The 26,965-nt window shown below is 47.7% G+C and overlaps 1 protein-coding gene and 2 long non-coding RNA genes across 40 annotated transcripts in view; 2 read left to right on the forward strand and 1 right to left on the reverse strand.

Moving 5' to 3' along the window:
* TPM1 (tropomyosin 1) overlaps positions 1 to 11,143 on the forward strand; it is a 27,073-nt gene extending 15,930 nt beyond the window's left edge. For 4 of the 27 annotated variants that reach the window (XM_045506303.2, XM_045506302.2, XM_074366244.1 and 1 more), the window contains 5 exons: positions 1,180 to 1,250; positions 2,028 to 2,103; positions 2,561 to 2,623; positions 2,921 to 2,990; positions 10,299 to 11,143. In XM_045506303.2, coding sequence (XP_045362259.2) covers positions 1,180 to 1,250; positions 2,028 to 2,103; positions 2,561 to 2,623; positions 2,921 to 2,990; positions 10,299 to 10,381 — 363 coding nt within the window. In that variant the 3' untranslated portion in view covers positions 10,382 to 11,143. Of the gene's footprint in view, positions 1 to 1,179; positions 1,251 to 1,507; positions 1,584 to 2,027; positions 2,104 to 2,560; positions 2,624 to 2,920; positions 2,991 to 4,430; positions 4,514 to 5,953; positions 6,153 to 9,047; positions 9,871 to 10,298 lie in introns of those variants that run through there. The other 23 variants (XM_074366242.1, XM_074366241.1, XM_074366252.1 and 20 more) reach the window with 9 other exon arrangements.
* On the reverse strand, positions 10,854 to 18,385 carry LOC123612645 (uncharacterized). Of its 4 annotated transcripts, none has more exons than XR_012507719.1 (4): positions 17,404 to 18,317; positions 16,309 to 16,554; positions 14,004 to 14,141; positions 10,854 to 12,925 (listed from the first exon to the last, which is right to left on the reverse strand). It is a non-coding gene; the product is annotated as an uncharacterized LOC123612645 (long non-coding RNA). The 4 variants fall into 4 exon arrangements; XR_006719939.2 differs by having other exon boundaries at positions 14,004 to 14,150; XR_012507718.1 differs by having other exon boundaries at positions 14,004 to 16,554; positions 18,249 to 18,385.
* On the forward strand, positions 12,543 to 26,965 carry LOC105080444 (uncharacterized). Of its 9 annotated transcripts, none has more exons than XR_012507712.1 (7): positions 12,543 to 12,592; positions 13,638 to 13,785; positions 18,315 to 20,238; positions 20,991 to 21,106; positions 22,555 to 22,662; positions 24,432 to 24,564; positions 25,526 to 26,965. It is a non-coding gene; the product is annotated as an uncharacterized LOC105080444 (long non-coding RNA). The 9 variants fall into 9 exon arrangements; XR_012507713.1 differs by having other exon boundaries at positions 12,551 to 12,592; positions 13,703 to 13,785; XR_012507716.1 differs by having other exon boundaries at positions 12,578 to 12,592; positions 13,703 to 13,785; positions 20,116 to 20,238.

Genomic DNA, 26,965 nt, shown 5'->3' on the forward strand with positions numbered 1-26,965 from the left:
GGTGGGGGCGGGGTGTGCGTTGTGCAGCCTTGCGTTCTTCAGTGAAACCATCTGTTTCCTTAGCTGAAATGGCTGGTTTTGAGAAGCAGAGTCCCTTTGTCTCCAGAAAATGGCTCTTAATTTTGACCCTGCTAGGGGATCCCAGGCTTTAAAGCCGATCAGTCACACTGGGAAAGACAAAAGCTTCTGTCCCACCGGCCCCTGCCCCAAAGACTGGGTTGGCCAGGAGAAGGGAGAGTTGGACCTCTGGTGTCTTGTGGAAGGGCCTGTCATGCTGTCACCGTGCAAACAGTCCCTGCTAGTGTGACTCACCTAGTGCAGCCCAGTTCAGGCAGACAGAGGCGCAGACCGTGCCCTGGCTGCCTGGATTCACGGAGGGCCCTCTCAGTCTGTCCTCCTCTCTCCTGAGCTTCACATATGAATCACTCCTGGTCATGTCCCCATAAAACAACCTCTTATGGTAACAAAGCTGACACGACTATTAAGGTTTTAGTTTTTCTTTTAATGTAACATGGCTGTCCTGAAACGGCATTGACCCTCCTTTGTTACCATTTTCATCATCAGCATCATCTCCGGGTTACACTGTGCCCACTAGTTTTGAAACGCTTCAGAGGATCCCTTCTCTCTGGTCCTTTCTTCCACTGAATACAGATTTTACCTCATTAGTCATCTCGCCAGCTTCGCATGCTATTTCTGTTGGCATTTTTAACCTCCTCCACAAAAAGGAAGTTGAGGTACAGAGCTCTAAATTGATGGAGTTCTTAGGGTTATTTTCAGCCTTGTCTTGCAGCCCCCACCTCTGCAGCATAAAAGGCAGCATGTCTCATCATACTGCTATTTTTGAGATTGTGGATTTCATCTCTCTCCCTCCTTCCTCACGTTGGTCTGACTGCTGTGTAATTATATGGGCTTCACCTGGGTCGGACTTAAAATGAGCCAGCCCACTCATAAGTGACCGCTCTGGGCTTTGGTGAGCAGAAGCCTCTGGTCTCCTCTCCACTGGCCCTCCTGGTGGAGACTTGCTTCTCTCCAGCCCACAGGAAAGAGGATACTCCTGTTTGTAGATGAGAACTCCGGCGAGGGGTGGCGGGGGTGCTGATGGATCCAGCCCCAGCCCCAGCCCCCCTGCTCAGAGCTCGTAAGCGCCATGGTGTGTATGTTCTGTTTGTCCTGCTGCAGGTGGCCCGTAAGCTGGTCATCATTGAGAGTGACCTGGAACGTGCAGAGGAGCGGGCTGAGCTCTCGGAAGGGTAAGCGGACCCGGCGCCAGGAGGCCGTGTGTGGGGTGCTGCAGAGCAGTGACTAAACAGCATGACCTTCTGGCAGCTGCACATTGACCTGTTTCGGCTCCGGGCTCCTTATGTGCTCATTTGACGTGGATGAGCCACGAGTATGGAACACGGAGGACCTGTGTGGGGTGTCTGTGTGAATGCGTGTATCACTGCATGCCTTACCTGCACACTTGATTTTGAGAATGGCCTTGTGCATTTCCTGTGTCCACTAACAGCCAAGTTCGACAGCTGGAAGAACAGTTAAGAATAATGGATCAGACCTTGAAAGCACTAATGGCAGCAGAGGATAAGGTACTGACGGCTCGTGTGTGGGTTTTAGGTTTAACTGCAACCCAGGTGCCTTTCAGCTTCCGGTGCCTCCTGCTTCGTTTCGTAACGCCTGCGCCTCCACCACACCCTCTGCTGTCTTATATCTCGCTTTAAGTGCTTTCTTTGGGTCCTTTATACTCCTTTGTTTTTCCTTCATAAATGCTCTTTGGTGCAGCCTGAAAAGAAGCCAAATCATCAGCCTCCAAGAGTGGTTGGGTTTTGTCACCCTGCCCCCCTGCTGCTGGAAGGTCGGAGGGCAGTGTCCATGGCAACACGAAGCATTTTGGTACCCGGCGATTTGGCTCCTTTAAGGCAGCCCTTTGTTCTCTAGGACTTGGTTTTCATTTTTTCCCATCCCTCTCCTTTTTCTCTCCTCCTTCCTTTGGCTTGTCTCCCACCCTCTCTGCCTCTGATCGAAAACATTAGCAAATGTGCCGAGCTCGAAGAAGAGTTGAAAACTGTGACGAACAACCTGAAGTCACTGGAGGCTCAGGCTGAGAAGGTAGGCCAGGAGCACGGCGTGGGGGAGAGGCCTCTTTTAAGAGCTGCTCAGAAGACACCCGCTTTTTCTCTTCTGAGGCCCTGCCAGTGAACCCAGTAGTCCGTTAGGCACTTCAGCAAATGGCATTATTTTGCGATCGTCTCCTAATGGTTATCAATAACAGATTCTCTTCTTTTTTAATAGAGAATATATTGTATGTTGAGCACGTGAGTCATCTGTAACAATTTAATTTAAGCCAAGTGCCAAATGGCTAAGTTATCTTGTTCTCATCCCATGTGAAACAATAGGCGAGAAAACAGAGAACGCATTGTCGTATGCCATTTGATATCAGAGGCTCCATTACCGCCCAGGAGATCCTCAGCGTCTGTTGGCTGGGCTGGCGCTTTTCTTTGTGTGAGAAGACACGAGTGTAGGGTGAGCCGTGGCCTGACATCTGGAACGTTCTTTCTAATTACAGTACTCGCAGAAGGAAGACAAATATGAGGAGGAGATCAAGGTCCTTTCTGACAAGCTGAAGGAGGTAACATTCGGGGTGTTTGGGATGAGCCAACTGGATTTCAAATGAGTTTGTTTTTATGGAGCCGGTCGTGATTTTTTTTTCATTTGGAAGTTACGATGATCCAAGTCCCAAATATTCAGGGGTGGTCTGGGGGTGAGCGAGCTGTGCCAGCTGCCGCCACTCTCTGTAGTGACGGGTGGCCATGGACCCGGCTCGTGGGTGCCATGCTTGATTTTCATTCTCTAGTTTCCCTGTCTTTGCAGCCACCAGAAATCTAAAACTTCCTGGTTTTGATTGAAATAAATTGAATCATTGCAGGCCGAGACTCGGGCCGAGTTTGCAGAGAGGTCAGTAACTAAGCTGGAGAAAAGCATTGATGACTTAGAAGGTAAGAGCTGACATTCTGTTGTAAACTTGATTATTAAGGCTGAATCCTGACCCGGCAAAATGATTTTCCAGTCCACGGGCATCTCCTTGGTACACTTCCTTGCTCCGTGCATTCTTTCTGTCTGCCCTTTGGGGTTTCTATTCTGTGGCTCTTAAACTCTGGGACCTGAGTTCTCTGCTCACCATCAGCCACCAGCTGGGGCACATCTCTTTCTGTAACAGCAGATGCCGAGTGGCTTTCCTGCACACTCTTCAGAAGTGTGGCAGGTTCATTTTCCATTGTGAGTGAGTCGGTTGTAGGTGAGAATGATGGTGTATGTTTTATCTTTGGTAATATCTCCGTATTGTCACAATGGTATGGACTTGTTTTTAGGCACAACCAGTCTTCCTCTAAGTATGAATTCACTGTAAGGGTTTGGAATTTTTTTCTTTTAAGTTGCTGATCATCTTGGCCAATGCTCTATGTCCTGACAGGGGGTGAGAGTGGAGTAAAAGGACAGTGCACTTTGTCGTTACACTTAAGCATTTCTCCCCTAAGATATTTAGGTTTTATTTTAGTTAACACCCCTTCTGTCTCTCAGAAATCCCAAACGTTGAGCTCTGAGGCTGTGAGAAAGTAAGGGAAAAAAATGCATTAAATACATACATCAAAGGTGGAAGGGGCTAGAGAAGGGACTGGAGGTTGGTGAGGACGATGGCCAAGCTGGTGGAGAAGAGAGTGACAAATGGCTGCAAAACAATCTGCCAAAGTGCAGCGAAGTCTGAAACCGTCATCATGACAGAAGCTAAAGTGCAGAATTGGCACAACCACCCCATAAAAAATGTGGCTCTCGCTCTCTAAGCCTCTCGGAGCAGTGAGGGCCGCTTGAGTGGGAAGACCACAGGAGTAGTCTAGATGGCACCAAGAAATCTATGTCCCAGTGGTCTAGTTTGGTCAGGAAGTCAATGGTTTAAAGGTGGAGCCAGATAAGGGTTACAGACTGTAGTCACAAATTGTTCTTCCAAAACAATGCCCTTGGATGTTTTCCCTACTGTTTATAGTCGCAGGGGCTGACTGCGCCAGTGTAATTAAATTATAGCTCTGTAAAAAGAAAGATGTTCTGTTAACCGTCCCCCACCCCCGGCCCCAGGAGACAGCCTCTGGTTTCGTTTAGGATTTAATGTGGTTTACTGATAGACCTACCATATGTTATGATTTTCATATTGAGTTGTTCTTGTTTTATTTTCTAATGGGTTTTGTTCTTTTTGTTTTTGTTTCGACTTTATTAAAAACAAAACGCACGCCTCCTGCATTGGCCACCTGCTGCGGCACCAATTCCTTCATGCATTGCCCTTTCCTTGCTGCTGTGTCGGGATGGCATCCGTGCCACCCCCGCTCACCCTCCATCTCTTGATCACTCTTCATCTCCTTGCACCTCTGCCTTCCACTTCCTGGTCATAGACGAGCTGTACGCTCAGAAACTGAAGTACAAAGCCATCAGCGAGGAGCTGGACCACGCTCTCAACGATATGACTTCCATGTAAATGTTCATCCACCCTGTCTGCTCACACCCGTGCCCTCAGGCTAATATGACAGACTCACCACCACTCCCTTCTGCATCTCCAGTGTCTCCGTCTCTACACCTTTCTGCTCACTCTATTTGCATAACCTGGGACAGGCATTGTTTTTTCACATGCTACTAACATAAAGGCCAAGTAGGTTGCCTCTGTAGACAAACCATTTTCCTTTCAGAATCCATTCATTTCCCATTGTCTCAACTAGCCTGTTCCCACCAAGCAGTGAACTGGAGTATGAGTGACTTGGGCACCCTCCTTTTAGGAAATTATAACTAGGCTCAAGGAAAATTAGTAGGCCGTGCAATGGTGCAGGAATTTCCTAAGAACTATCAAAAGTTGGTTTCCTGAGATTCAGTTAAATACAATGTGATCATTTTTCATAAGAGAATTTCAAATGTAAGGAACTCTATAGTGTCAGATTACAGAGGCGCAGAGGGAAAGGAAATTGATCTGATAGAGCCTAAAGGATCCGATAAAGCCTAAAAAGTCACATCTGCCTCACTTTCAAGAATTCTAGACAGATGTGAACCCTCTGCTGAGTAGCCAAGCCTTTAATTTTTCTGTGTTTTATCTGAAAAAGAATTTAAATAATTATAAACACCACAACCTGTGTCAAAGAAGTGGGACATAAAACACAGATTGTCTAATACACGTTTGGGAGTCAATGGCCCAGCTTTTACTACCGCGAGGCCGGGAGAGTGGAGGAGACGGTCTTAACCTCACAAGAACCTGGAGCATACACGACTGACTGACATGGTGCTAACCAAACCCCAACATTAAACTGGCTCTGCCCCTCTAAATTCTAACCTGGAGTGTTGCACAGAGGCTTCCCTTCATTGTCATGATGTGGCACTGAATTCCTTACAAGCTGGAAAGTTCATTTTCCAGGCCCAACTGCCATTCCTTTACTCCTGCAGAGGCATGGTAGCTTGAAGAGCATTGGCGTGTGCCTGCTGCCGTGCAGATTACAGATCCGCCACAGGACCCTTGGAGACATGACTGTCACCATGGAAGCTAGAGAGCATTCCATCCTCTCGCCCCTCTTTTGTAAATGAGGGCATGGGTCAGATCATCTGTCTCCAGGTGCTAAAATGTGATGATTCTGTGGGGGAAACTCTTAGCATCAAGTATGATTAAGTGTTCTGAAAGGTGGGTTGAGCTTCAAATTGGTTAAGGCCTGTCCATGGGTCTGGAAATGGATCCCCCCCAGCAGGGGCAGGCGCTGGCCTCGGGCCCAGACTCTGGAGGGCAGAGACGGACATCCTCCCGCAGGGGCAGCTGGCAGCGGGTTTCGCATGTCTGCTTCTCACCTGTGTTTCGGATGCTGCTCTCCTCTGTTTAGCTTCCCTGTTTTCCATTGTGCCACTTTTTTTTTTTCTTTCTCTCCCATCTTTTCTCTTCATGCAGATAAGTTTCTTTGCTTCACTTCTCCCAAGACCCCTTCATCAAGCTGGATGTCCCACCTCTCTGAGCTCTGCAGTGTGTCTGTTCTCCAGCTGACCCTGGTTCTTTCTTTTCGCATCCTGCCTTAGGGCCAGGCGCACACTGTGCTTTCTATTGTACAGAAGCTCTTCATTTCAGTGTAAAATAAACACTGTGTAAGCTATTTCTGTTTGCTATTCTTTTTACTTCTTATTTATTGACATTTTAGTTTCAACATTGAATAAAGCTACAGGTCTGCTTCACACATATGAGGGTTAATTTTTGGCTGCTGGTTTGCTTTTTTTTTTTTTCTCCCCATTCTGAACATTAGACATGGATAGCAAGAATTTCTAAAACAGTGGTTCCTTGTGGAACGTCTTAAAAATACCCAGGCCTGGGTCCCTCTCAGAGTTTTGGCTTCCAAAGGTTAAAGTGAGGCCCGGGCACCTGAGTGGTTTTTTTTTTTTAGGGACTGAGGTGGTCCCTGGAACGCAGTGCGGGCTGAGAACCTCTGTACAGGGGATGTTTCCTTGTTGCGGTCGGGAGGCCTGCCTTGAGCAGTGTCTTCCTCTGCCAGATGTTTGGTTTGGGATGCAGTGAGCCCTCTGTGCTGATGATCAGGTAGCCCTGCTGGGAGAGGGTGGCTAACGGATGAAAGTCATGATGAAGTCTCCATAGCCATCCTGCGTTGCTAGGAATTTACCCGTTGGAGAAGGTGAAAAAGAACACGGCTTCAAACACTGTAAACTAAGATGATTGTTGATCATCCTTTTACAGCCCAAAGAGCAGTAAAAGCTTTTTAAAAGTATATTCATTCCTCAGCCACCTTCATTTTGATCATGAAATGACTTTAGGTTTTAGAAACATACGATTATGTTCAAGTGGAGATTTATATCCAAGTAGAGTGGACTTTTAAAAATCTATGATCTAGACTATGCCTCTCCCTTGAGACTATAAAGACTTCTGTGATTTCTTGTTTTTCTTTTCCTAAGGCTCTTTGGGGCTGCCTTTGACTATGACTCCTGCCTTGTGTTTTGGATTCAGAGTAATAGAAGTGGGGCCTTCTCTGAATAACCCTGCTTCCCACCATAGACAAAATGACACGCCTGAAAGTTCTGCTGGGCAGATGTTCAGTTAATTCTGCAGGCTCACGGTTTCTTGGAAACCCTTCCGGGGACTCTCACACTTTCTCTAATCATTTTCTACAAGGAGAAATGGGAAACTGATGGGCTGGGAAGGCAGATCTGGAATAGCCCAAGAGGGTATGGGCGCACAAGAGGGTAAGTAGCTAGTTGATTTTATCAAGGAATTGTCAGAGCCCAAGCTTTTAGCTCAGAGGGCCAGGCAGTACATAGAGGCAGCTGCTGCAAGAGGCTTAGTTGGCAACAAACCAAAAGCACTGCCAAATCTGGGCCCTAGAGTCCCCTGACATCGGGGAGGTAGAATAGGAGGGGAAAAGACGGATAACCGTTACCGGTCCCTGTCCCCGGGCCACCCCAGCACACCAACTCCACCATGCAGCTGAAATGGAGCAGGTCCAGAGGAGGATGCGGGCGGGACAGCTGGCATTTAAGCTGCATTCACATTGATCCTCTGGGTTCTCTAGGATTTCTCCAAAATTGGCCTGGGCATTGGCTCAGCAAACTGAAGTGCCCCCCATGATGGTGTGCGTGTGCTAGTGGCGTTTACACTGTGCAGCCTCCAAACATGCGGGCCAGTGAGAGGGAGGGAGGGTGTGGTGACGAGGTGAACCGGAAGTGTTCTCTGTCCTCATTGCGTCTTGTAGGAAGACAGATGAGAGAGGCGAGTCTGAGCTAACAGAAGGTGTGTATTTTAGAGTCAATGGGATGAGAGGATAATTCTGCCTGGGAGCTTCCTGGAGGAGGTGACATTTGACTGGGCTTTTGAATAGTCAGGAAGTGTGGATCAGCAAAGAAAACAAGGCAGCAGATACTCTAAGCTAGAAAGCACGATGAATAGAGCGTTTTCCCATCTCCTACCACGTATGAGAGAGAGTTAAAAATAAGAGCTGGTCGATTTCCTGGCAGAGTCGGGGCTAGGAACCAGACACTTTTATTTTCCCCTGGGGGCAGGACTGTCAGCCCTCTAAGATCAGTAAGTAGAGTTTGTGGGTCCAGGTTGTCACTGTCATTTGAAACAGTCACGAGTTTGTAAGTGCCAGGTTCTTGTCATTGTTGGGGCACAGCCCCGGCCCGCCAGAGGCAGACTGACTGTCACGCTGCCTTCCTGCCAAGTGGGCAGCTTACATGCCAGTGTGTAACATGTATGTCACCGTGGTCCCCATTGGGGTGGTCTCCATCTGGGGGTGGGGTTTTGTTCATTTTGTATACGTCCATCTAGCACCAGAGAATGCCGTCCTCCTCAGGAAGTCAGCAGTTAAATTTTAAATCCGTTTCGAGTGGAGATACGTGCTTGTTCCTTTGCTGTTTGAGTAGGTAACACACCCCCTGTACCTAAGCTGGATGAGAGTTCAGAGTTTGCACCGAGTTACGGCAGTGGGGTGGGACAGGGCGCTTAGTTCTGCATTTCAAAGACTGTTCATACAGCAGTGGCCTCTCTTGGTTCTACCTGCAAGGAAAGCCAGCCCTGGGAGCGGAGATGGAAGGGTTCCGGGAAGAGGTGAGCAGAACCGGGCAGGGTGCGGTCTGGCCGTGAGCGCCCCGCTGGGCCGAGCGAGGAGCGGGCAGCGCGCCGCGCCCCAGCCCTGCCTCAGCTCCGGGGGCGGTGGGCAGAGGCTGCGCCCGCTCCGGCTCACACGGCGCGTTTAGTGAGATGCAGGAGGAACACTCTCTCTCTCCGCCTCGGGCCCTCCCGCTCTCCTTCCCTTCTCTCCTGCCGAGAGAGGAACCTCGGCTCTTCCTAAGTCTGTCGGGCCTCCTACTGTCCGCCCACCCGGGGGCTGGACCGCCGACCACGGGGTGAGGGTAAACTGGCCCACGCGCCCCTGGTGCCCGAGGTACCTCTGTGTCCTGTCTGGTAACTCGCTCTCACTGGCTCTAGCTAACCTCTCTCCCTTCTGCCTCCTCTCTTCCGCTAACATGCTTGCTGACCTGTACAGACCAACTCTACCAGCAACTTGAGCAAAACCGCCGCCTCACTAACCAACTAAAGCTGGCCCTGAATGAGGACTAAACTTAAGTGGGAGAGGACTGGGGCTGAATTCTAGGAATGGAGCCCACGGGCAGGAGTTCTAACTGTCGAACTTAAGAGGATTGAAAACAGTTGCTTTCTGCAGAATTGAGCATGAAAGGAACCAGTTGAAAGGCTGGCCTTGCCTGCATTTTCTTCTTATATCTGGAATAATTAAGTTCTCTTTAATCCCAAAACGACTTCTATGGTAAAATGACACATATGTATATGGATAAATGTTTGTACTCAGTTCAGCACTTGTCTTTGCCATAGCAGGTCCTCTTGTTTGAACTGATGCATAATGAGGACCAAAAGACTGTTTTCTATTTCCTACAGAGAACTGAGTCCTGCTCTAAGTTAGAAAGCCAAAGCAGAGGGGTGTGTATGTGTACAACCATATATATATTATATATAGGGCGTGATATATATAATATGTATTCCTATCGCATATTCATATTCCTAACTTCTGAGTATCTGGTATAGTGTTTGAAATACGATTAAATGTACCTATGCTTGGGCAAAATAGCTTTTGAAAACAGGAGTTCTTGTCAGAAGTTCCCGATTGTCTGAAAGGTATGCTTTTATCCAGTCTCATGGCGCTATTGGAATCTGGTGAGGATGTCGTGCTAATTTAAACTAGAGCACTGTGAGAATAATCAGAGAATGTCCTCCTGAAGTGTGCATGAAACGTGTTGATAATGTTTTTTAATGAGCAATAGAAATAAATCATTTACAACGTTGTCAGAAACCTATTTACGTCATCTTTGTTTTCTGTGAGATTGTGTTTCAGCAACACAACTCCCAGACCTTTAACTGCCCGTTAACTCAGAAATGTCTGCTGTTATTAACGTCAGCGCCACGGGCTCCTCCCCCTGTCCCCGCAGCGCGGGACCTGCGAGCCTGCACCACACCCCACCGGCGTTTCGTCCTCACGGTGGCTTGTTGGCGAAGGTCTGCCTGGCCGCCCTGTGAGAACCCGCTGTGTCCGTAGTTCCTTCGGGTCCAAGACGGCCTCCCCTTTGTAGGTCCTTGTCTGGGAATGAGTCATGTCTTACAAGCATGCCAAGTCCTAATCATCTCATCCTGTGTTTGTGATTGATGTTTGCCTGCCTAAATGTACGAGCTACCACTGTGTCCAAAGTGCAGCTATTCATGATTTAATTTTCTAATCCCACCACAGAGAAAGTGGCTCATGCCAAAGAAGAAAACCTTAGTATGCATCAGATGCTGGATCAGACTTTACTGGAGTTAAACAACATGTGAAAACCTCCTTAGCCGCGACCACATTCTTTCATGTTTTTGTTGTTTTGTTTTGTTTTGTTTTTAAACACCATGCTTACCATGAAACCCCTTCAATGCATTTTTACTTACTTTTACCACTGTCACAGAAACAGCCACAAAATACCAGCTAGATCGGGGGTGGGGAAAACACACACACACACAGGAGAGCCGGTGTCAAGGCGACGATGATTTCAATGTGCCATGTCTTAGGTCGACGTTGCCACACTTGGTAGAGAGTTTAGCAACACTGTGTGCTTAGTCAGTCCAGGAATCCTCACCAAAGCAGAAAGATTGCCCCTCGAAGTGCCAATGATGTTTGAGCAGGACAGTGAATGTCGGAAACACAGTCAGGTGTGGATTGGTGCTACTTTAAACAAAAGGTCCCCCTGTGGTCTTTCGTTCAATATTGTACAACTTAGAATCCTGTCCAACACTAATTTATTTTGTCTTGAGCTTTACTATGAGGTGAGACTGTGGATCCTGTCTGCCAGAATTCGCTGAAGCCATGGGCGTGTAAGCCACGATGCCCCTCTAAGGCTTCTGTTCCCTTCTCATTGGCACGTTTGCAGCTCATTACAGCTCGTAGGTTAGCATGCGATGTGGATTTCCACCATGTTAAACTGAAAGACTTAGGCGCTACATACGATTGGTAAAGAAAAAACCCTTTTCTTTAAGAGTTATAACTGTATGTAAACCTTGTATAATGATATGGAATAAAATGCACATTGTAGGACATTTTCTAAATGTGGTGGTCCTGTCGTTTGTATGTTTTTACTTTGTGAACTTGAGATCATGTGATCAACCTCCTTCCCTTACACGTGTTTCTTAGAGCAACGTCGTACCCAGGGTTCTGGGGGAAACAGTCTTGTGTGTTCTCCTCCCAGAAGCACTCAAGGCAGCAGCCCTGTAGTCTGTGAAAGTTACAACCAAGCAGGAAGGGACCCTTTCCAAGTCCAAGCCTTTCTCCAGGCTACAGGTTATATCTGCACATATCTGCACCAGTGGCTCTACTGGTTTGGGGATGTTTTCCTCAATTCTTAGTTAAGTCTTTGGCAGTGGCAGTCACACACATCAGCAAATTGTGAGTTAACGCGCTAAATCTGTTGTCTCCCAGCAGCGTGATTCTCCTTAAAAGTGGAAAGAGTCTTGGTGTCTGCATTCTAACTCGTGCTGAGTTCTAAATTCCAATACATCTTCTTTTTCTTGGACTTGGAAACTGAAAATATCACAAGTCACTCTTCAAGACTTTAAGCAAACAAAAACAGATTGCAGACTATATTAGTTGGCTAAACTTGTGCTGCGAGGGGAAAAGGACATCTCCACGAAAAGCGAACACAGTAAAATGGAAATACACAGATTCACTTGGATGCACAGATAATATTTTCATTGGAAAAGTGTTCATCATCCCTGTAGCTGTTCTCCACGCCCTTTGATCGGGAATTTTCTCCCTGTAAACCCAAATAAAAGCCTGGCAGCCAGGCTTCCAGTTCCCACCTCCAAAAATCTGTCCCTTTGCTCAAGACAAATAACGGCTCTGAGTCTCGGCCCTCCCACCTCTTCACCTGGGCTCGCCCCTGCCCACCCTCCGCTAGCCAGAATGTCTCCTGCCTCAGATCATAAGAGGTTTTCCTACACTAGGCAGTTTTTCACTTTGGGAGCCAGATCTGGCTTCGCCTTTCATAGCTTGTCTCCCTAAATCTGAGATTCTCCGTCTCTGAAATGGGCACGTCGCTTGCAGGGTGCTGTCGTGGGACTCGAGTGTGTGGCGCAGGTGATGACGTGCAGAGCACCTCGGGCACGCTCGCGACAGTGCCTGTGGCTGCCCTCCCTCACCGCCAGCGCTGCAGGGACCACCACGGAGGGCGTTTAACAACTGGCCCGGGAAGCTGGGACAACACTAGCCTGCCCCACGTGGTGATGCTGGTTATCAGCACTGTTCTCAGGTACCCTGTGCCAGAACCATCATAAGCACCTTACGAGTGTTATTTCGGTTTCACCTCCGTCCCGTTTTACTCACTACAGGAACAGGCTCAGGGAGGCTGAGCAAACGTGCTTACAGGGCCAGAGCTCACAAGTAGTGGGGAGGGCGTCAGACTCAGGCCTGTGGACTCCAAAGCCCTGTTTGGATTCTTCTGCTTGTTTCAGGTGTTTTACAGCAGAAGAGAAGGAGTGCCTAGACACAGGTGGAAACAGGTGCGGCAGCAGGTACAGCGGGGAGAGGGCGAGGCTGGGAGGATGGAGGAGGGCTGGCACGACCACGAGTGAGCGGTGTAAGGCCTGACTTCCTCCCGGGCTTCCCGGCATCAGGTGAAATCAATGAATTACTGCCGATTCATGCAAATTCGAAGAATTATTACTCCCTGATCTTTCTGATAACTACAAAAGCGAGAACGCCCTTGTCCCCAAGGGGCACACACCTTGCGCCCTCTCAACATGCTGCTCTGTGAGATTGGGGAAGAGTGCTTGAGGCATAGCCCTTCAGTGTGTAAACGCCGAGGCTGGACGCTGATGTCACCACTTAGAAAACTGTACAGAGAAAAAATACAAGATTCGTACTCAATTCCATTGCCGAGACTTGGCAGGCCCAGATTTCCTAGTGAACAGCTGGGGAAGTTGCCTTTTTCAGAGTAAAACACTGTGGGACTCCACAGAGAAAGGATACAGGGTAATAATGTAAACATCTTCCAGGAGTATTTAAATTTATGATCAGAGTTCTATGATGTCCTATTAATGAGGAAAGAACAGCGCTTTGTGGATACATCGTGAACTCTGAAGCTGGCGTTGAAGAGGACCGCTGTTCACTGCTCCTAGAGAACCATCAGCAGAAACGAAACCTAATTTTTGTGTATGCTGTCATGTATCCTCCAGAGTTTAATACTTTGGGCCTGATTTTTTTTTTCTCCAGGAGGAAAAAAAATGTATTTTTTTAACTTGAACAAATATTTGAGTCTATGTTAACTATTTTCACCTGATTACCACGATTTGTATATGTAATTTAAAAAAAAATCTGTAGTCAGATGTACATACAGAAAAAAAAAGAATCTGAATTCACCAATCAAAACAGAACCCTGGGGTGCTCAGGGAGCCATCATTTCCAGGAAGGCAGGCAGGGGTTTGGAAAGAAATGAGAAATGGCGGCAGTGCGGGAAGCATTCCTTCCGTTATATACACGTTTTGACATTGAGGGTTTTCAGAGCCACATTCCTGTGACAGATGTCGTAAATTTTGTGTCAAACAGTGAATGAAGCTATGTTGAGGGCTGACTCATACGAATGCAACTTTTGCCAAATTTTGGACACACAGGCATCGACCTAGAGGATGAGACTGGTTCCCGCTGCCTGTGAGTTTTCTTTCCATCTGTTCCCAAGGCCGAGGCAAACAAAGAGGTGAGTCAAGGCCTTATCAGGGCCCGCCAAGGCCCATGCCCTAACTGAAACGCTGATAGGGAGCAAGCCGGGGGAGGCTTATCATCAAGGCCTGAGACTCAGTGGCTTGCTCAAGGTCGCTCATCCGGTTGCCTTCAACCCCAGCTCTCCTGCAGGGCAGGCAGCAGAGTAGAGGGCATGGAAACCAGAGGGGCCGCTTCCCATTCCCCGCCACTCACTGTGTGACCTCAGGTTTGTGCAGCCATTTCTTCGTCCTTGAAGGAGATCGTTGGCTCTTGGCGTGCCTGTACACTTCCTCTTCCTCCGGTCCCCATTCTGATCCTCTGCCCTGACTCTTCCTCCCCTGGGTTGGATTCCTAAGGAAACTGAAAGTAACTTTCATTTTGAAATGAAAGCCCCCCCCCCCCCGCTCCCCCACTGCACATCCCCTGCACCAGTCCCCCGGTGGTGGCTTCCCAGTGTACCCCACACATAAAAGACATTCCAAATCCATTTGTGGATTGGCCCAGACGCATATGCTCCTGTCACAATTCTGGCGTCCTTAATCACCTATGCACAGGACAGGAAGAATGTTTTCAAAGTGATAGGTTCACATTTCATTTTTGAGCAAAACACTGGCCCTTGAAAAGAAGTTTCTGTTGCTCCCTTCCGGGGCTGCACTTGGATGTGTTGCTGGGGGGAAGCCTGCTGGTAGGCCTTGCGGCAGATGTAAGTGAAGGCAGTTCAGCCCTCATTCATCCTTGGAGGGGCTGCGAGACAGGACCACTGCCGAGTCTGTCTGCTATCTGCAGAGGACAGCTAATGACAGGAAAGGGAAAAGCCCTTTATGTGGGTGTGTGTGGGGCAGAGGAACGATTCTCCTTCCTCTCTCCCCGGGTCCGTGGATGCTCCTTAGGGATGGGGGTGAGAGTGGAGGACACTTAATGGTGGTGAATCCTAATCTGTTATTAATTCAGGAGATACTCAGGATTTGGAATGCTGTCTTTCCAGTGAAACTTGTTGGACTCATAAATCAGATATTAAATTCCCAGGTACATGCAGTGGAATAATACAGCCCTGTGGTCTTTGATGAGCTGGGCTGACCACATCCTGCATCAGGACCCCACCCCACCCCACCCCATCCCAAGCCCACGTCCTCTATGAAAACCACATTTCACAATAAAACAGTTTGCCAATTAGCTGGTGGAGTCATGCTGTGGTCATGGACACCATCATCTGAAGTGAGCCCCGTCACTGTCTCAAATGAGGAAAGCACTGTTGCTAGAAACCCAGTGATCAGCATGTTAGAAATGTGACCCAGCGCTCAGGCAATAGGGTTTTTCCTTTTTGTTTTTAAGGTGAGCGATGGCTTCACAGGGATGGCTGGCGTAGCTGCATCCTGGGAGTCCGTCGGGAAGTGACTCCCTGGCTTTCTGGTGCTCAGTGACCGCCATCCCTGCTCTGTTCTCACAGTGTACTCCTTTCCAGGAAACTCCAGGACTGTCTGCCTTAGCACCTTCTTAAGAAATAAAAAAGGAACAGGCCGATAGTTTTCCTAGGAATAGGAGTGTAATCAATGTAAAGACAGTGTGACTCAGCAAAGTGTTTCTAGTCTCAAATCCTGGCAGGACTGTTGACATCTCTTCAATCCCCAGCCCTCCACTGGAGAACGCCTATCTGGAAGGCCTCCCGTTTCTGACTTGTGTTCTCTCTTTCCCCTCCAGCGACAGTTTTTCATTAATCTCTCCTGCTCACTCTCTCTTAAACATAGAAAGAGCTTCCATAGTGCCTTCTAGTCACTAGGGAACATATGGAGCTTAAGATGATAAGTAAATTGGCCTACAGGACCAGGAATTTCCATTTCCACTTAAGCATTTATTTTAGGGATTATAGGTTGGAGGCTGTCGGACAATATAGAGTGAGTATAAAACAGACTTGGGGAGTCTATAATCTGGAGGAAGCAAAGCATGCATATTAAAAATAATAATAATAGGATCTGATTGCCTGGCAAAATGAGAGCAAATGATACAGGAGTGCATTGAAAATAGACATCATGCTCCCTTCCTGGAAGATTTTTAACCGCTGAAAACCAGTGGGAAAGGCTCTCTCGGGCACGCTGTGTAATTTTCTCCAGTACTCCAGCCTCAGGCATGCGCGACCCGCCTTACCTCTCAGACCTTAGAAGCAAGAGCTCTGCTGGTTCGTAAGTGCTTTGGTTTTGCTATTTACTCTGGCCAGCAAGATTTTTGTTCTGTATTGTCGGTTTCTTCTGCAGGACTTAATTTAAAAATTCTCCCCTCTTACCCATGTCCCATTTCTCGTTTTATGTCATTTAACTTCAAAAAAAATTTTTTTTGGTCTTACTATATCTTCGCTTTTATCCTAGAGCATCCGTAAATCTTCAGAGCAAAGAAATAGAGCATAAATAAATAATTACATAGACTCTCATGGACTACAGGATCAGCTTTTTACTCCACGAGAGGGATCTGCAGGGAGCTTTTGCTTTCTGGGAAAGCAGGTGGATAAGTCACCATGAACACTCACTTCTTCCATGGAAAGACTTCCTTTGGTCCTTGGAGAAGAGTCACCTGACCTGCTGGGGTTGCCAGACTCCAGTCTTCTTAATGGGTTGGGAGCCCTGGGGGTCTGCAGATAATCCTTTTTCCAGCCTTCCAGGAAAGATGGAAAGCGAGCTGGTGTGCCAGAGAGAATTAGGTTTCGCTCCTGTATTGATAGGAACTGAGGGGGGGGAGGGGTGGCAACTCCCTTGTACTTTTCTCCTTTTGGTTCCTACCCAAGAAAGAGAAAGCATTACTGATAAACATGGGGTAATGAATTTGGATGAAAAAGGGTCTGACTTGCATATAACAGCAATAGACATGTGCTATGTATTTAAAGGAATATGTAAATTTCATGCAGCAATTTGCAAGTTCAAATGAAAATCTATTTGCCAGATTTGGATACAGGACTGCAAGGTAAATAAGCCAAAATGTGCACATAAGATATAAGGCACCATGTAATTGTATGCATTCCCAGGTTATTTGTTATAAAATGATAGGGGAAATATATAAAGAAAAAGAATGTCATTCATAATCTCACCACCACTTAAAAAAATTATTTTCCTTGTGTTTTACCTGTGTGTATATATAGAGCTTTTTATCTAAAACCTTATTTTTTATTCAAAAAAATTTCTGTAAGCACCTTCCTAGGCTGCTAACCTAACCTTCATGGTATCATGAAGATACTGGCTAATCCACTGTAACTTGTTATTCTCCTATTTTTGAACATTCGGCTTCTTTCTGATTTTTTTTTTTTTTTTTTTTTTTTTTTGCTCTCATCACTGTAACTGATATGAGGTTCTTTGTAATTTGGATATTTTCTGACTCATAGGAAATGAAAACATACACTTTTTTTTTAAAAAAAAAAAAAGCTATTTCTTTTCAGTGTGGGCATACCCAAAATATGATTCCTGCTCCAGCCTGGACTGGACAGCCCATTTGATTTCCAGGCTTTGAGTCCATAAGAAAGAAACAAAGCAAAACTTTCCCCAAATTCGTTGAAACAGAGGCGTTTAAGCAATCTAGCTCCACACGTTACCTCTGTATCTCCCCCCTCCTCCTCCCACCGGCAGAAACAAACCTGAACTTGAAGAGATGCTCTCACAGCGGCCACCCACTCTCTCCTGTACCCCGAGTCTAGACCAAGCACTGATACAAGTGAACAGCAGGTGTGTGGGCTCCAAGGCACTGCCCAGGGTCACTCTTTCTTCCGTTTTGGGAAGACCCTGGACTACTGGTAACAAACAGTGATAGAAGGAAGCAGCAGTGATAAAAGAAACTTAAACTGCATTGCGAAGATGCAGTCCACCATAGACGTTAAACCCCAGGCTTTGCTCACTCTTGTTTCAAGGGCAGGCGTTTTCCAAAGAGGTTTGTTTTGCATTTTGTATTGGATCCCCATGGAGGTGAACGGGCGGGAGGTTTTTTATCTTAAGTTGTTTGGACTGAGATTGACAGCCTGGAGTTTCCTGAAGTATGGACTCCAAAATTGCCTTTTCTATACAAATCCGGATGAAAGTCTGCCTCAGAAGCTGTTCCGGGGACATCACCGGGCTCTGGCCCTTCACCTCCTCTCTCCCTTGTTGTGTTACAAAAAATAAATACAACTACAAAAGCAGAAAATAAAAACCCAGGCTTTGAAGCAAGACCAGTATTTGAAAGTCGCTCAGCCACCTACTGGTTGTGTGGGTTTGAGTGAGCTGTGTAACTCCTCTGTCCGCAAGGTAGGGATGATAATAACCGTACCTGCCCCCAGGGCATGGCTCGGACAGTACATGGGAAGTGTTTAGTACGGTGCCTGACACAGCAAGCTCTCAGTGATGCACGACTTCCTTTGTGTTATTTAAACACACCTGAGTCTTGTGTCTGCAATCAGCCTCCCCTGGCTACAAAGAAAAGGCTGCCCCTTGTCTCTTCCGTTCTCACCTGTGAGGCTGCTATTTGGTGCTGTCTTTGCTCCTTCAAAGCTGCCTCTGATGTTTATTTCATCAGGATGGTTCAGAGCCAGATGGCCCAGTTGGATCTTCCTCCTGAAGTCACAAGGAGGCAAGGCTCCATCGCCCTTCAGGACTAAAATCCAGTATCGACGAACAGCAAGAACAGCCCCTCTCCAGTGGGGAGGGCAGGGCTTGAGTAGACCCAGCACGACGGAGCGACCAACCACGGCCAGCTCTCGGGGAGCCACCTCCCCCGTGCCATCCGGAAGAGAGCGCCTAGGTCCTGTGTCTCCTCCGAGGCGTGATGGGGTTTGCCTCCGGGGTTCGGTTTCTTGGGGATTCGCAATGACACTATGAAAACTCAGCTCACCTGGTTGTTGATCCTATTTCCAGACACTGGAAGGTTACCTAGGGCACTTGAAAGTTGTCTTTGGACAGTAATGAAATCCTTGTCCTCCTCTGGTGAAATCCTTATCGTCTGAGGTCCTGCTTCATGGTTTCCTCTGTTGAGATGTGGTTGTATCTCTAGCCTCGAAACAAGGGTCAGCAGGAGGAAGCAGGCTCTTCTCAGTCGGAGCAGATCCTGGATATGCAGAGAAGGCAGCAGCCTAGCTTCCTGGCTGTGGCTCTTATCTAGAGCAGCTTTGGGGTGTGGGGCAGGGTGCAGGGACCCAGCCAGCACCAGGAACAAAAGCCAAACACCTGCTCTGTGCTTTTGAATCTGGTTGGCCAGGGTGTCTGACACCAGGGAACATCTTTCCTTTCACACTCCATTGTCTTGTGGCTTCAATTACATTCCTGACTCAGAGCCCAGCAATGGGGATAGCAGACACTCCAGAAATTCTTAGAGCAGTGACTCACTTGAGTTTTCAGCCTCCCCACCCTGCTAACCGTGCCGCACACGGCTGGTCCTCCAGGGGGAGGGCATCAGCACCTCCACAAGCTGGGCCAGCGTCCTCTGGCCTCAGAACTGGTGTGAGGGTGGGTCCTACCGGGGTGAGCACTGAGTGCATCAGCAAAAGCGGGAGACCCAAAAGAATGAGGAAAAAAGATAGAATTTAATATTTTACATTTCCCCCCTCCAAAACCATTAATGAAGTCATTATTGGAAAAATCTGAATATCCTTGGTCTTCCTTCCACTTACTTTACAGCGATGTTTTACCTTGAGTTACAAACGTGGGAAGTCTTAAGCTGACTGCATATCTCTTTGATGCCGTGGCGCGCCACCACGAAGAGCTAGGGCCCTCTGCAAGCTTCTCACTTGCACACTTGCCCTTGACTCTCCTGAGGACCCCACCCTGCCGTCCCCCAACCCAGAGCATTCTTCACCCCGCCACCACTCTCACACGGGGCAAATGCCGACCACAGTTATGTGCTATGTGTTTTTGTGAGTCTGCAACACTGAAAACCCTCGGGTTCAGTCCCTGGTTCTTCCCGGGTAGCAGCTGGATGGTTTGAGGCCAGTCATTTTGGCCTCTCCAAAGCTGCTTCCTCCTCTAAGCCTGTCCTTTATGGTTGCATTAAAGAATAAAAGATAAAATATGTCCAGGGCCTGGTACGAGGCAGACTATCAGCAAATACTAGGGTTGTCAATGCCCTTTCTTCACGCCTGGTCCATTGTAAAAGGAAGACTGAGCAGGTCCTGTCTGTCCCTTAAAAAGAACCCCTGCCGCCTCACGTTAGCCTGAAGGGTCTTGCATGGAAACTTGGCGCTTCAAAATAGCCCCATGAGTCTCCTGCCTCCACTGCCCAAGCTTTTAAAGCGGAGGGGCGTCTCCAGAGAGAGGCTGGTTCAAAGGGTGATGCCGGCATCGTTTTCTGAAACTAATGCTTAATTTTTTTTCTTTTATTTTAGAGTCAGCCATTAACAAAACAGCAGGAGAGTGTGTCTGAGGGCTCCTCAGGGAGCGAGGCCCACCTGGGAAGGGCAGGGCCAGTCCTGAGCCTCCGTGAGTTTCAGCAAGTGGTGCATTTCCAGGCAAGGCCCGTCTCCCGGCCGCTGGGTTGCGGAGTCCAGGCCAGCAGCACCGGCCCTGCTCGGGGCCGGGCGGGCGGGGGTTGATGCACATGGGACTCACCTGGGGACCCAGTCAAAATGCAGATTCCGACTGTGGTGTGAGGCAGGCCTGAGGGTCTGCCTTTCTCACCGGCGCCAGGGCTGCCGGTCCCGGGACCACACCTGGAGCAGCGGAGCTCTGAGGGGTGGCTTGGACTGTAATGTTGGCATTACTCAGAGAGACTGTAGGTGGTGGGAAGAGACAGAAACCAACTCACCCTGCCCAGGAGCCACAGCCCGGAAGGGAGCGTGTGGTGCTCACAGCAGCCTGGGTCCTGGGGCGGGGAAGTGAGGGCCTTGAGACTGGATACAGTAAGAAAGAAGCAATCCCTCACCAGGGAATCGGGGCATCTTAGGTAGCCCACACCCACAAATGCCGGCTCCAGCCCTCCCAGGCCCACAGCAGACACTGAGGGAGCTAAGGCACCTGCCAGGGCTACGGCCAGGCGAGTGGGACCCTAGGGTGCAAAATTAGGGAGGTTCCCACCTCGCAGTCACGCAGGCATGCATGCATGGACACCTCCCTGACTTCTGCACCCCGGAGGCCTCACTCCCCTCACCCTGGTCCAGGCCTGCTAAGGAAGAGACCAGTCACTCTGTGCTTTCCCCTCTTTCGTGTTCTGTTCCTTCTGGGACAGCCAGCTTGACCCTCTGTGCCTCCATTTGTCCCTCAGGAAAATATGATAACACAGTGAAAGCGAGTTTGGCGGTGGCTTACCATGAACAGCTTCAGAATCTATCCTGGAACATCTGGCACCTAACCCAGGACCTGGCATGTCGTCGGTGCTCAGTAAATGTCTTGTGCCTGAGTGATTGACTCCTATCGCTCGCTGGAAAGGAGCTTTCATTATCTAATTGCAGTTCCTCCCTATCAGAGGGCAGGAGCTGGTTTCTCATCATCTTTGCATTTAGTGTGTTCCTGGAATATAACAGCAGGCAACAAAAGTCTTGAATTTGATAGAAGTGAAACTCACTCCCCACGAAGGTTAAGTCATTAGTTGTAACAAGGTGGCAAATGAGGGACCCTCTTCAAAATACTTCCCTTACTCCTCTTGAAATTCCAGTGTTGATAACTTATTCCTTTGATGTTCCTTTTTCTTACCGACTTGTCTTATTTTAAAACAGCAGAGCTGTAGAGAAAGGACTACATTAACCAAAAAACAAAACTCTGCCTTTATTGCATTTGTGCCTTGGAATTTTATAAACCAGGCAAACACTCGCCTGGGGACCGTATTCAAGGCATCGCCTGTTTTTGTACAGCCTGAGAGCTAGGAACGGCTTTTATATTTTTACATGGTTGAAAAAAAACTCAAAAGAAAAATAATAGTTCATGATATGTGAAAAGTATATAAAATTCAAATGTCAGCGTTTATAAATAAAGGTTTATAGGAACACAGCCACAGCCGTCCAGTTATGTGATGTCTGTGGCTTTTTTGTGCTCCAGTGATGGAGGTGAGTGGCCATGAGTCTTATGGTCCACAAAGTCTGAAATATTCACTATCTGACTCTGTACAGAAAAAAATTGTTGACTCCCGACTCTAAAAGGAGGCTGTTTGTACTTCTACAATTATCCTATCAGCTTGTTCCAGGATTGTTTACCAAACCATTAGATAGAATCTAATTTCAGTGAAAAAAAAAAAAAAAAAAGCCCTCATTTTAGAAGCTATGTAGATTCCCAGAAAGCTATATGTAAGTAGAAATCCTATGAATGAAATCATGGCTTAAATATTTTTTATAATTTCTACTTAAAATAATTATTTAGGTTTAGAGAAATGCAAATATTCTCTCTCTGAGTTTTGGAGTCAGGTTTGTCTGAAGCAAGTGCCCCATTATCCCAGAGGCACGTCCTCTTTAACCTGTCTCCTCACTGCTCAGAATTCTTGGGGCACAGGCCATCAGGACAGGTGCACTCCACACGTAACCTCAGTCTCGGCTCATTGGAGGCAGACTGCTTTGAATTATGCTTCTAGCCAGAGAGAGACTTCTCAGCGGTGGAGAAGGAAGTGATTTACTCCAGGCACTCCCAGCAAGATGCCTGGTAAATCATCTACAGTGAATGGTTTCCATACTGCAAGGAGCAGGGGCGGGCAGGAACGGGCAAGAATAGGAATTCCAGAATTGGTATTTCTCGTCTTGTCCCCTATCCCACCCTGCAGCTTATCGGTAAGTGTGAGGTTGTCATTTTGGCCCCGTATCCCCACATGGACTCACTCTCTCCACAAACTTTCGGTTTTGCAGCTGGTCGACTTGAAGGAATGTGAACTTGGGCTGAGCTGGCAGCGTGGAGATTTTCAAGTGGGACGTCACTTCCCAGTCGGGGAAGTTGGTCAAGTCGGATCCCAGTCTGTAAGTTGTGATTCCCCCTGGCTCTCTGGAATTCTCGGTTTTCCTAGAGGGATTTTGATGGTGTCACCACTGTGAGTCTTGGAGCTCCGTTTCCCTTTCTCACCTTCGTCGGTGTCGCAGCAGGTGCCATATGAGAATTCACAGGCCCCTAGCAGCATGGGAGCCTTCTAGCCGTGCTTCAGATTGCTGGTGAGCAATTTAAAGATCAGCTCCACCTTCAGGATGTGAACTGGGGAGAGTTAACAGAAGGCCACAGGCTTTTCACTCTGCCTGCACAGGTGAATTTTCCCATCTCCCAGGTTCATAGTGTAATGCGGTACATGGCATGAAATATCTTCAAGCAAGGAATCCCCAGTCTTTTCCTGATGTGAAGAAACTTTGCATCTGCCCAGAGTCATAAAATCAGTCCTGCCATACTCACAACATTTCTGACACCAGATGCATGGGTTTTCCACACATCAGTCCATTCTCTGACACCAGCCAAGGGTCCTACAATTCAGTTTGGTTCTGACACTGTCTGCTTGGAGTTAGCATCAGATCCCACAGGTTAAGGGCTCAATCCCACAAGACTGCTCCTACCTTGGGTGCCAATCACGAGTCCCAGGCTGTCGCCCGTACTTTCGAGTGTCCGCTGGCTGTAAATCAGAGTTCCCGTTCCCTCCTCCTTGGGTTAAAAAATTTGCTAGAGTGGCTCACAGAATTCAGGAAAATGCTTGCTTTTGTTTACTGGTTTATTGTAAAGAATATAATAAAGATTTGAATGAACAGCCAGATGAAGAGATACATAGGACAAGATCCAGAAGCGTCCTGCACTGAAAGTTCCAGGCTTCTGATCATGGCTTGGTGTTTCTGGTGACGAGCCCCCATCCAGGATTTCACCACAGGTCCCCTCATTAGAACAAAAGGCGCTCCTACCGCATAGGAATTTAGAGAGGTCTTTGGAGCTCTGTGTTAGGAACTGGGGTCAAAGACTAAATATTAGAAGATTCTCCTAGCACCCCTATTTACAAGGGTTTTTGGAGCTCTGTGTCAGGAACCAGGGGCAGAAATCGACATATGTATTTCTTATTTCACAAAAGGAGACCCAATTTTACAGTTAGGGAGCTGAAGACCAGATTGACGAAGCAAGTTGCCCAACATCCTGCAGCAAAGGGGCAGCAGGGTTCACATTAAAATCTAGGGTCCCTGACCTCTTATCCAGAGCATTTCCCATTACACACACTGTCTTCCTTTGACTAGTGGAGGCAGGGCGGCAGGTGGAACCAGGAAGGCAGATTAGTAAATGGATGGGACCAGGTCATTAAACAGAGGTGAATAAATACCATATCATATCACTCATATGTGGAATCTTAAAATAAAAAAAGACACTAATGAACTTATTTACAAAACAGAAACAGACTCACAGACATAGAAAACAAACTTACGGTTACCAGTGGGGAAAGGGGGACAGAAGGGATAAATCGGGAGTTTGAGATTTGCAGATACTACTACGTATCAAATAAACAAGTTTACACTGTATAGCACAGGGAACTATATTCAATATCTTGCAGTAACCTATAACGAAAGAGAGTATGAAAAGGAATATATGTATGTATACATATGACTGAAACATTATGCTGTACACCGGAAATTGACACAACATTGTAAACTGACTATACTTCAATTAAAAAAAAAAAGGTGAGAGGAACCACTAAATGCCAGACAGAGGAAGCACCCAGGGCTGCACACCTCCATCTCTGATACAGCTACCGTATGTCTTTATGTTACAGAAAGGATGAAAACACAGCTTCAAGACCCGTGCCCTAGACTCTTCTCAGACTGCCAGCTCTAAGTCCTACTGGTGCCATGGACTTCACACGGATCCTCTTAGGCAGCAATAACTTGCAATAACTATCCGAACAGGTAATATCCCCATTGTAACTGAAAACAAAACTGAGGCTCAGAAAGCACAGTGAGCTGGTAAGTGGTAGAGCTGGGCCTGGAACACGGAGCTGGCTGTGTGCAAAGTTCAAGTTCTTTTTTTTTTTTTTTTTTTTTTTTTTTTACCATTTTCTGCTGCTTCCCTGCTGAGAATGCTAATGAGCTTCAGGGAGAAGAGGAGGGGCCTAGTGGGGGCGGCTGGTTGGAGGATGAGCCAGGCAAGGCTCCCCAGCCTTCTGGGCCTTCTGCTGGGCTGCCCGTCTGTCCTGCAGGGAGCCCTGGGTTCAGCTGTAACTGGAGTGAGAGTCGGAGGGAGAAGACAGGCTTCCCCCAGCCAGAGAAAGCGGCGCCCGCTTGCCCCCGAGCGTGGCCCGATGGCCTTACTGCTCTCCGATGCTTTGGGCAAAGCAGGGCACCCATACCCGCTCGTTTGACAGGAGATAAAGAACCTATCTGATCCTAAACCAGGGCTAAGTTTTATGCCATCTTCCTTTGTCAGAAGGAAAATCAACACCTACATGCTCTGTATGGTACCCCCTCTTATGAAAAATTCCCTCAGAGCATGGGGCAGATGGACCCAACACATGCTGACCCATGTGACAGAACCAGCCTCTAAGTTAGTTCATCTGACTCACCTGGTGGGCGTGATGGTCCTTCAGTTCCAGAGGAATCAATTTTCTTCCCCCAGGAGCACAACCATCCTTTTAAACGGACTTTCACATTGTGCAGTTCAGTGGCGGGGGGGGGGGGACCCCTGCCCACCAGGGCCACGTAATAACTGTTGTGGACCCTGGATACTCTGGCTTTCGTGGGCCCCTTCCTCCCTAAAAAAATGTAAAAGTTTTATTTTATGTCTGCATTGGTATGAAGACAAATATATTAATATTATATACCAAAATAATTTCTTCATCCTAAAAATTCTTTTATTTTCTTCCTATTTTAGAAGAAATTAAAACGTTTTCACGGGCCTCCTAAAGCATCCTGGGCCCCGGACACTGCGCCTCGCCTGATGAATGGAGGAGAAGTTGGTCCTGCTCCCCACCCACCCCACGGCCCTGTTTGATGAAACAAGCAAAGAGCCTGTTGCATTTGCTGAAGGAAATTCACAGTGTAGAGCATCTCTTCACTGAAGAGAGTCAAGTAATAAAAGACAGTCAGGAGGAGAGACCCTAGAAAGCCCAGGCCTGGGTGTCAGAGGCCTCGGTCTTTGTTGGGACTTTGCTACCTGACTCCTCAGTTGTCCTGTGGAAACAAGGGTACATTGTTTGGGGGTTATGTTGAAGGTCAAAGGAGCCAGAGGCAGGGCCAGGAGCGGGAGTGAAGTTTTAATGAAGCCAGAACTCAGATTGATCTCATGACTCTGATGGTGAAAATAAGCCAAAGGCAAGCAAAAGCCCTGACCTGAGAGACGGTGAGGTCCCCACCCCGGGGAGTGTCCAGAGGGGCTCCTGCCCAGGTGCTCTCAGGAGATGGAGGCCCCAGATAAACAGACAATCCAAGGGGCCTCGGGGGTGCGGGCCTTCCAGGCAGGTATGCTGTTTGAGAGAGAAGCAGCCAGACAAGGGAAGGGAGCCACGTGGGCACAGGCTCCCTGCAGAGCAGCCCCAGGCAGGTGGCCGCCCTGCTGGCACAGGCAGCTTTGCGGATGTGGGGTGAGGGAGGGTGGGCAGCGGGTGGAAAGGGTAGCGCCGACCAGATGGCAGAAAGCCGCGAGGTACATGAGTGACCTCTCTCCACGGCCCGCGGAATTTGTCAGGTCACCAACTTCATGAAACGTGGTTGAATATTTTGTAGGAAACAATGAAGGAGCTGAGCTTTGCGACCAGTTTTGACATTAGCTGAAGCCGAAAAGTGCAGATATGCGAGAGCAAGGAATCAGAAGATGCCAGAAGGGAGGTGAGGCACAGGCCAATGATCTTGGCAAGGGCTTCGGGCAGCCACAGTCAGGGCCATCTGGTGAGCAGGCCCCACAGGCACAGGGCCTCTGGCAGGTCAGCTTTTTTCAAAAGCTTCTGAAAATATGTGAGACAAGAAAAAAAAAATTAATGGATCTAAAATACAAAGAGAAAAGTATAAAATTGAGAGTAATACATTTAATGAGACATCTGTAGGACATAATTATGTCAACTTCACTTTTCAATTTAGTATTTATAAGTTCTTTATAGTTGAAAAGAAAGCTATGTTTTGATTTTTCTCACTCTATAAAATTTCCTGTGTCTGTATGATGACAGCCTGGAAAGCAGAGCCAATCACATAGTCAGCGGATGACTGGGCAGCTAAATAGTTTCAAAAGCAAAATTAAGAAAACCCTTTTGATTTTTTTTCCCACAGCAAGAATGTTACATTTAATGTGAAATAAAAGTATATTCTAATTTTGATATGA

The sequence above is a fragment of the Camelus bactrianus genome, chromosome 6 (genome assembly GCF_048773025.1).
Source record: "Camelus bactrianus isolate YW-2024 breed Bactrian camel chromosome 6, ASM4877302v1, whole genome shotgun sequence".
NCBI classification, from domain to species: domain Eukaryota; kingdom Metazoa; phylum Chordata; class Mammalia; order Artiodactyla; family Camelidae; genus Camelus; species Camelus bactrianus.